The sequence below is a fragment of the Clupea harengus genome, unplaced genomic scaffold (assembly GCF_900700415.2).
Source record: "Clupea harengus unplaced genomic scaffold, Ch_v2.0.2, whole genome shotgun sequence".
Taxonomy (NCBI): domain Eukaryota; kingdom Metazoa; phylum Chordata; class Actinopteri; order Clupeiformes; family Clupeidae; genus Clupea; species Clupea harengus.
This window is the reverse complement of record NW_024879845.1, coordinates 52,532-62,060: the sequence shown is the minus strand read 5'-3', so window position 1 is coordinate 62,060 and position 9,529 is coordinate 52,532. Positions and strand designations below refer to the sequence as shown.

Genomic DNA, 9,529 nt, shown 5'->3' with positions numbered 1-9,529 from the left:
GTTCTTGTTGAGCCCTAGCATTACTCTTAACCTGAACCAACTCAAAGCTTTTGTCCCGTTCCCCTCAGGACCCTGCCTGATATTTATAACTATTTATTGATTATTTGTACATGGACACATTCGTGCAGTCATCCTGTTGCCTGTGATGACATAAAAAAAACTGACTTTTTTTTTTTCTTACGTGGGGAGTCGTTATTGACTTTGAACTTCCACTACTTTAGATGCTGTTTTTTTTAACCTTTCTGATCATGTCAGGCTGGGCTGTTAGGGGCAGTGTTCAACATGCAACCCATCTATCGGCTCACTTCTGCACTTCTTCTCTCACTGCTAAATTAGTTGCTCTGTCCAGGCTGTCAGTTTTAAGGCCCGAAATGTTTTTTTTATATATATATTAAGATAAGTTAACGTTCAATAGAACTCATCTTTACATTGGTCTTCTGAAATTCATGAGAAAAAATAACAAAACAAGATTTGTTTTTGCTGTTATTTTCATAATTTATTACCCATCAGCCACAGAAGGGGAAAGTTTGAGGGTACTTAATTGTATTATCTTTTTTATTCTAACGTGTTTTGATTTCTTTCCTTTAAATTTTTTTTGTAAAAAATGTTGGGTTGTTATTCCAGTATATTTTGCTGTAAGAAATTCCAGTGTTGGACTGATGACTGCATTTCCCCTTGGGATGTTGAAACAATGAGTGTATATTTTAAAACTGTAAATTATGTTTTCACTGTTTTATGAGAATATATATATTATATTAAAGACATTTTTAATGATTTGAAGTCTTGGAAGTGTTTGTGTCTTGATCTGTCTACTGTTTATATACATCAAATCAGATTGAACAGATCTGAGCATCTAAGCCAAGAGGCAGCAGGTAAAGCGCTCTGTTTAAGCAGAAGATAGAACTTTGACCCAGCCAATCTGTAAAACAGATTCCACTCCTATACTAAGCTATTGTTATGCAATACATGTAACACTAATCATGTCCTCATTCAAACTTTATTTAATAATAAAAAAAACTACAACAATGCTGTGCATGAGTGAAGTGAGGTTAGAGATCAGCCCAAATAGAAGTTCCCTACATCTCGTTTTTGTTGCCCTGGGATTTTGTCTACTGGATTGTTGGATATGTTTGTTTTCATTTCACTTCCACTTGTATCCAAATACTGATTTAGGGAGCATTAGTAAAAGCTACATGAATGCCAGATTATGTATATTGTAAAGATGGTAAAGGTAATCACTCTAATACTGCTCTTGCAGCAAGTGCTTGGCTTTAAGTGGCCTATTTACCTGACTTCCTCTTGGTGGGTAACTATGGTAACCGCGATTTGTTTTCCCCATGGCTGGACGTTCCATCCCTTGCCGACTGAATCTTGCATGTCATGGACATTCTTTGGTAGCGATCTTGCTGGTGTTGTATGTAGCTAGAGTATAAGTAGGCTACTGCAAGTAAGTTTTGCGATGTCGAAAATTAGACTTACGTTTTAATCTGTTGTTAGGAAACTGCGTCCTCGGTCGTCAATATGGCGTGAAAGCTAGGCGCTGCTTCCTCTGTGTAGCTAGCGTATTTGAAATGTCACTTGTTTTTGGTTTGTTGCGCATGATTCTTTGGATTAGTCTTCCACTAGTGTACTTTCGGATCTGAATCTAGTGTTTTTCGACGCTGTCAGAATGAGAACGCCCCATCTGAGACCCAGATAGCAATATTCAACTTGGCTAAAGTTATTGCTAGCTCATGTTAGCAACTCGCTAACCTTATATTTTAAAGAACCCGATATTGGCATTGGGGGTTGACATGCACAGTTCTACAAGCCTCCGTCACACACATTTATCTGACCTCAGTTTCTTGTCCTCGATCAGGCTCCAAAGTTGCCATTATTTTTTTTCCTCTGGTTTCCCATGGTTCACAGAGCTATTGACCAAAATGTACCCACATACAATATAATTCATATGATGGGCGTTGTTGTTAAATGATAGTTGTTGGTTGGAAGGTGATTGAGCATGGCCTATCCTTTTTGCCAAAAACATGGGAGTATTCAAGTCGTATGGTAGTGTGTGTGCTTGGCTTTAGTTCGTGACTACCTCATATGAAACAATAGTATCCTTATTTTATGGCACAATTGTGTCTGTACGAATTTGTGTTAAAACATAGATAGGCCAGGCCATTTGTTCCTCTTCTTTGCATATTATATTAATTTAAATATCTGTTAAATCATAGGCAATGCATGGGGTCTACAATATCCTTTACCTGCTCTGCAAATGAGCCAAGTCCTTGACTTGGCACATCAGAAAAGGTGGGATGGATTATGATGGGACTCTTGAGCGGCAAATGTTGCTGCAAGAGCAGAAGACCTGCAGAGCCCGTGCACATAAATTCTATTTAGAGACTAGCCGACGCAGAAAGTAAGTAAGACAAGTTACATACATTAATTTCCTCAATACAAGATGGTCCCCTAATGGCAGTGATTACTACATAGATTGGCTAAAGCTCTGAATGAAAGACATATGCCCTGTGTTGCTGAATATGTGTGTGTGTGTAATTTAGACACTAAAACACTGCTTTGCTGAGCAACACAAACATTTGAAATAGTTTTAAACCCACAAACAACAACCCGTTCCCTTCTGAAAGGTGTGGTGGCAGTATTCACATTGGTGATTAGACCATGAGGGGTTGTATGACTGTCTGTCCTTGTGCTCTTCAGAGTTTTGGAGGATCGCAGGAGGCAGTGGGATGTCCAAGAGCAGACGATCAGGGAGAATGTCCTGCAGCTGCGCAAGCAGAGGATGCAGGAAGATACTGAGCGTTACCAGAGGGCGCACATACGGCCTTCTCAAAGGAGGAGGCCAGGTCAGTCCTATACATCTTTGTACACATGGACAACACTATCACAATGTTTTCCCATCCCTTTATCTTAGTTATGATTTATGGACCAACCAACTGACAATTACATTTTCAGCATCCATGAAAAGGGCTGTAAATATTGATGAAGCACTCAGTCTCATAAATGCTCGTGGGGCTTATGAGAAAACTTCCGCCTCCTTTCTGACCAACACCTATATGGGCAGGTAAGGTATTGTACCATTCCTTTCCCACACACTGGCATAAGTACAGACTCGTTTTACTGATGTTGCATCACGTAGTTGCCATTTACTGCAGTGTTCGCCAAATCAAGCCGTTTGTATTGTTGTTACATTTGGAAAGTTAGGTTAATTATTATTTTTGTTAATTTTATTTATTTTTATACAGGAATAGTACTCCTCCCTCAAGGCCCTACACATTTTCCAACTCTGTACGACCGCCGTTGGTCATAGAGGCCCACACTAAGCAGGAAGAGAGACAGAGAAACTACAGAACCAGTCAGCAATTCTTTCTGAATGACTTACAGGAGACACAGGGTTTGCTGAAGGATGGAGAAGCCATTTACCCTTGGGTATACTCTTTGAATTATTTTTAAGAACCTATTCATCGACTTTGCTATTATATTGGTTAACGTAATACTCATAGATTATAGCTTTATGTAACTGCTAATCCATCTTCAGCCTCTTAAACATATAATTCCTTTAAATATACAGGGATATAATCTTGAAGGTAAGAGGAGAGTATGCATGTGTGTTTTGTGTGTTGTTATATTTTTATGCATCTACTGAGACATGCTTAAGGTTCAGCAAGGCAAACAGGGATTTTTTCAGAGGTTATGCTGCTTTTGATTGTTAAAATGTACTCAAAAGAACTAAAAGTGTAAAAAGTACTAAATACTCAAACTACATTTAATCTGAATGTGATGAGTAATTGTAGCATGGTAGCAAAACTGTTGTACCATTTAGACTTGACATATTATTTATTTGTTTTAGGAAAAACATGCCAATCAGCCTAGTCCAACTGGGAGCCTGTCCAGTCAGGACAGTCTAGAAATAGAGGAGCTTCAAAACAGGCAGCACCTGAAGTGTGGAAGTTGTTTTCAGTCTTCACCGACAACCTCAGACAAAGACAGCCCCCAGACACCAGAGACGTACCCCAACGGACTATGTCCATCATCGGATATTGCCCTTCATCAAACTAAAAACGGCCTTTCTGAGTTCTTTATCCCACCTTCCACAGCAGTGTCCCCTCTCCTTAGAGATGAGTTTGCTATTGAGATTGGGAGTCTTCATCGCCTCACACCAGCAGGTCTAAAGGACCCTTCACAGGAAATCCGGGAACAAGGCACTTTGGGCAGTCGTAGCCTGTGTGTTCATCAGATAACTGAGGATAATCCAGGCTATATGACAGATCATAATTGTAATAGAGCTGTTTCAGAGACTGCTGAGCTAGACAAAGAAACTGTGGTTAGCCATGGCAAAACATCAGCCTGTCTGGGCCCTCGATCCACAGAGCTAACATGTTGGGCACAGGAGTGCAGAACACTCTCGGACCAGCTGAGAAGTCCAAAGGCAGACCAGTCTGATCGTCGGTTGACCATAGAAGTTGTACAGGCACCAAATATCTGTAAACAAAGAGATACTTCTTGCAAGAATTCATCTTCTGCTATTGGTGTAATCTCCCAGAGAATGTTCGGATCAGATAGCCAGACAAATGACACAGTAAATTCACATCAGCCAAATAGGCCACAACCAAATGCAGGTACTATGCACAGAGAAGAAGCAAATGGAAAGCTTTCCCAAACCACAACTGCCTATCCTTTCTCTATGGGCACTAATGTCAGAATCTTGAAAAGCATCCTTAAAAAACGATCAAAGTATGAGGCAGAAGAAACAAAGTTCCTGTACAGCCCAGGTCATTTAATTATCACAAGGCGCATTGCGATGTCCCTCAGAGACAGTTTAGAGTTGATGAGAGGGAAAACGGAGCCAGAAAACAACAAAACCGTGAAGAAGAAACTGCGTTGGCTTGATGAAGTAAATGTTGAAAACCATGATAAGACGGTTAAGGACTCAACTAAAATTAGACCAACCGTTGGCTACCAGCAGGGGTTGAACCAAATGGCCTGTGTACATGCTGAACCAGTCAGCACCATTTTCACTGGCCCGGCTGACCCTCAGTGTCCTTCTGCCAGACAGGCATGGACAGACATTGCTGTACAGGACAGCACACTACAGGAATACCCTCAAGAGGGGCTGAAAACACAGAGAGCCTTTTTGTGCTTAAGTGTTCCCAAAGTTCCCAGGAGAGTGCGGTCTGGACATGCTCCCTCCCGTGTCAGAAAGGACATTACCTTGAGACCTCAGTCGGCCACTGAGGCTAGCCATATGATCAAGAACCAAAGGAAGATGATAGCTCCCTGCCCCCCTCCTAGGCCTGAGGTGTTAGACAGACAGACACCAGCCAACTCCACAAAGCCCATGTATGCTGATGAGCATAAGCATAGCAGGTCGATTCTTCCTGCAGACAAGACTCTACACAGGCACACCCCAGATGGACATGCTGTCTATCCGCCTGATGAAGGTGTTGTGTTTGCTCCATGCCCTCCCTCTTCTGCTTGCCCTCCCTCTGAGACTGTGGCAAAGGGAAGAGTTTCCTTCAGCCAACATGGTTCCCATACCAGTGCTAGGAGATGTGGGGCAACTTGTGGAGAAAATGGCATTTGCCTGAACCGTACACCTACAGATGATGAAATATCTCACCTTTGGAGTGGGGTCAGAAGTGCCTTATCCACCAAGGATGGTATGAGAGATTACATTTTTATCCAGGGGGACTTCAAGGGCTCTTGTATTGAACCATACTTCCCTTGAAGTCACCCAAATGAATAACTATAATTTAAGTTAAATCACCATTTTCATCACCATCATTTTTGTTGCTGCCTTAGGAGAAATGACCAACGTTTAGTGTGGACGCTTACTGCATGTTTGTATAGATGTTTCGTTGGTTTGCAGTTGTATTTAATTGCTTAAATTGCTTATAATATTTTGCTGACAGCTCTGCTTCAAGACGGCGCCAACCTGGCCCGGTTCACCGATGATTGTATGATTGGAGATATCAGATCACTTGCAGGAATGGGTGGCATTTATCCTTCCCCCCTCAATGGTAAGGTCGAAGTTTAAAGCAATGTATCTAGTTTGCTCAGTTCTGCTTCACACTTAAATCAGTGGCAATGGTGAAAGGCATAAAGGCAATGAATGAAGAAGATCCACAAAGTAAACATTATCAGGGAATGCCAGCAAAGTGGGAAGTTGAGTAAATGGGAGAACTGTGCTGCTAGGGATGGCACACCCTTCCCTTAAGTGCAGGTGTTGCTGTAGGAGGTGGGTAGGGTTGTGCGGTAAGGTGCCTCCATTTCTAAAGCTGCACCAAGGCTTTGGCCTGGTCTGCTTCAGGTTGGCCTAATGACTGTATATAGAGGTGGACAGCTTGTCGTCTCCAAAAAGTGAAGCAACCAGAGGTCTAGCACCCCTGATGGTGGTCAGCAGTACAATGTGTAACGCCACCCATCCCCATGTGTTTCAATGACAAAGAAGCCTATTTTCCATGTCACTTTTCTCGTCAAAACTGTGTTTCCATGTACATTGTCTAATTCGAACCGTTAGTTTTCTATCTGTAAATGTTTTATTTTCCGTTGAATTAGTTGTTAAAATGTTATTCTACTATATCGTAAGGAGGCGTGGATTGACTTGGGAATTAAGTGATTGACCGCCTTTGCTGGACGAGACCAGCTGCAGTACCTCAATTGCACCCATTCTTGTTCATTACGTTGAGTAGCTAAGTTTGTAGTCGAGTTTGTCAGGCAACTTAGTTTAACCTACCATTGTATCATTTCTTGTCACTGTTAAATGTAAAGGTTTTGACAGTCATCTCCTGTTGTGCTGTTGGTTGTACTAACCTTCTGTGGAAAGTTCTTCACAATTTATTCGATATGTCTAATATTTTAATAATTAGTTATTATTTCACATTGCAATGCAGGAGCATTCCGCACAAGTAGCTAGGACATATTCATACATGTATGAGTAACGTTATCCAGCAGAGATCACTGCAAGCTTATATTAACATTTTAGCCTTTATGTCAGATAAAAAATATGTGAACAGATGATAAGGAATAGGAATAGGAGTGTCAATCAAGGCAGGATTGTTGTCGTTGTTCCCTTTTTCATGTTTGAAGCAAAGGCTGAGAAGCGGATCACAGATAGACAATTCCCCCATCCAGTTTTCAGTGTCTAATTTTTGTAAGACTATGTTTTTCTATAATTAAATGTGTGTGGTTGAAAATATAATGCATATTCATCTAAAATTGAGTATTCATCATCCAGTCTCTCTCATCTGTTGTAAATCAGCCAGACGCCCTGCGAGAAGAGCTACACAGGAGGTTAACGGGAGCAAAAAACGGATGTTGGTACAACATATGGTCCAAAGCCCTGGTTCAGGGAATAAGCCGCTCAGTTTACCCAGCCAGGTACCAGCATTTCATTGAAACAATAGCAACATGTCACCTTCCTTCTGAAAAATATAGTTAAACTAATATCTTATCTAAATGTTGCCTCACTCAACATCCAACTACTTAAACTGCCTTTCGGTGACATTATTTAAAGTTGGTATAGTAATGGTTAAATATATTGTTGATAAATTATTAGTGTGAAAGTATTACATTTCTAGCATAGAAGTAATCCCTCCTCTGTCATGATTGGTTCAGGACAGTTGCTGTAGGCGATCAGATTTTTCAGTTTGGCATCCCAGAGCAGCAGTGTAGTCTGCATATGGGAACTGCATGGACTAGTAACAGAACAGTGCAGAGTGAAATATATGTTACATTTCACGTTGAACTCAATAAAGAACATCCAGTTTTCTATTACATTTTTTTTTTACCACTGTCACTGGGCGTTCTGTCAATATGAATTGCAATATAAATGACACAAATGAATGTAGTAGATTTACATGTAATGCAACTCTCTGAATGGAATAGAACTACATTGTACCTTGTAGTCTTTGTGATGTCTTGTTTCACAGGCAGCTCTGATGACGCTACCTGTGCCAAGTAAAGTTCAAGATCAAGGTAGGCCAGTAGCTATTGTTTTCAAAGAGGTCTTTCACAACTGTAGTTTTGTAGTCATATTGTGAATATTCTGTCTTTGAAACCTTGGTGAAAGAATTTGTAATGCAGTGGTTAAATGTCATCACTTGATAGTGAAATTATCTAAGTAAGTATTCTGATGATTCCTTTCCCGTGCCAAATTTCAACGGTGTCCTAGTAGTGGTCTCTTGGTGGACACTGACAATCTGACTATGTCATTAGGGCCTAGCCAGAGGATGTGGCCACCGCAACACACTCCTATCCTGAGCCTCAGCGGCCTGTCCTTGGAGGAGCAGAGAGTTCAGCAGTCTCTGGACAGGCTCAATCAACGGCTGCAATGTAACACTTCCATCCTAACACCAGAAACAGATTAAAAAGCAATTATGTTCCTTTCTGTATACTATCGCAGCTGCCTAAAAACTAGCAAGTACTTTGTATACCATAGCAACCATCTAGAAACACTACAGTGTCCACTTTATACACCCTAGGCACTATCTAGCGTCTCCCTGGAAACCAATTTGCTTACCATGGAAACCACCCAGAAGCTTCTTAGGGATCATCGTGTATATACTAAAGCAACATCCTAGCAATACTTAAGGAGACACCTTGTTTACCATCACAAACACCTAGCAAACAGTCACCTTTGTTTACTCCAGAAACCCCCATAGTGGCAAGATACAGTTACAGTGTACATTAATATGCTTTTTATTGTCAATATAACTGAGCTATATGATTCCTAAAGGCCTATTAAATATTGTTATATACAGATGTGGTAGGAGGCAACCCATCAGTTAAGAGACTTTTTCATAATGAAGCCACACATGTAAGTACGACTGCATGTTTTCATTCATCTACCATTCTTTGGTTGATCTGTTCATGCTAAGACAATGTCTTCTCTATTTTAGCACAATATGTCTGCAAAGCTTGGAGAGGGAACAAGCCCTGCCCCGCGAAGGCTCAGTACAGCATTCAATGCCCACTGATCCCAGGCAAACAGATGCTACTGATGCTGAGATTCAACAGTCCTTACAATTGTTAAAACCTCAAGCACTTTTAAGATGTGTGTGTGTTTGTATGCTAATTAAACAGATTGTTTTACATATATTTAAGTTATTTATTTGTAGAAATAACAAAAAATAAATGTTGGATCGTGAAAAGGCTTTGGCACAATTCTGTTGTAATTTTCAATCCGAGTACAATGAAATAATATATTTTTATACCATTATTTAATATCTTATAATTAAAAACTTCTGAACAATACACCTATTCAGGTATGTGAATGTCTTTGTGTGTTTGTTCCTGTTAGTGTCTTTCACAGTACAACTGTTAAGAAGTGACAATACATCTCAGTTTCAGTGAGTGACTCACTCCACTGGATCAACAAGGTCAGGAAGTCAATGTGATGATGACTCGCTGACACGTTCCCTCCTTTTGAGGATTCACAGTATTCTACTTGCTTCCTGCTACCTCAGCCTGTAAGGCAGGTTTGTTTAGGTTGTCAAACCCCAAACCTGTTCCTGTTTGCTACAGCTTC

At 40.6% G+C, this 9,529-nt stretch overlaps 1 protein-coding gene across 1 annotated transcript; it reads left to right on the top strand.

Annotated features, from left to right (window-relative positions):
- The first annotated feature begins 1,266 nt into the window (after window positions 1-1,266).
- Window positions 1,267-9,255, top strand: cep126 (centrosomal protein 126). The gene is made up of 12 exons (XM_042705221.1): window positions 1,267-2,096; window positions 2,288-2,401; window positions 2,701-2,846; window positions 2,956-3,064; window positions 3,246-3,429; window positions 3,851-5,660; window positions 5,913-6,020; window positions 7,262-7,380; window positions 7,932-7,977; window positions 8,218-8,334; window positions 8,763-8,818; window positions 8,901-9,255. Exons 2-12 carry the CDS (start codon window positions 2,298-2,300, stop codon window positions 8,976-8,978), a joined length of 2,877 nt encoding a protein of 958 aa, XP_042561155.1. The 5' UTR covers window positions 1,267-2,096; window positions 2,288-2,297; the 3' UTR covers window positions 8,979-9,255.
- The last annotated feature ends 274 nt before the right edge of the window (window positions 9,256-9,529 follow it).

What these genes read in the sequence shown, in the direction of transcription:
- cep126 (XM_042705221.1), top strand. Translation starts at nt 2,298, where the DNA reads ATGGATTATGATGGGACTCTTGAGCGGCAAATGTTGCTGCAAGAGCAG. An exon ending in TTCTCAAAGGAGGAGGCCAG is followed by an intron (nt 2,847 to 2,955) that starts GTCAGTCCTATA and finishes TTACATTTTCAG; the next exon opens with CATCCATGAAAAGGGCTGTA. An exon ending in GCTCAATCAACGGCTGCAAT is followed by an intron (nt 8,335 to 8,762) that starts GTAACACTTCCA and finishes TGTTATATACAG; the next exon opens with ATGTGGTAGGAGGCAACCCA.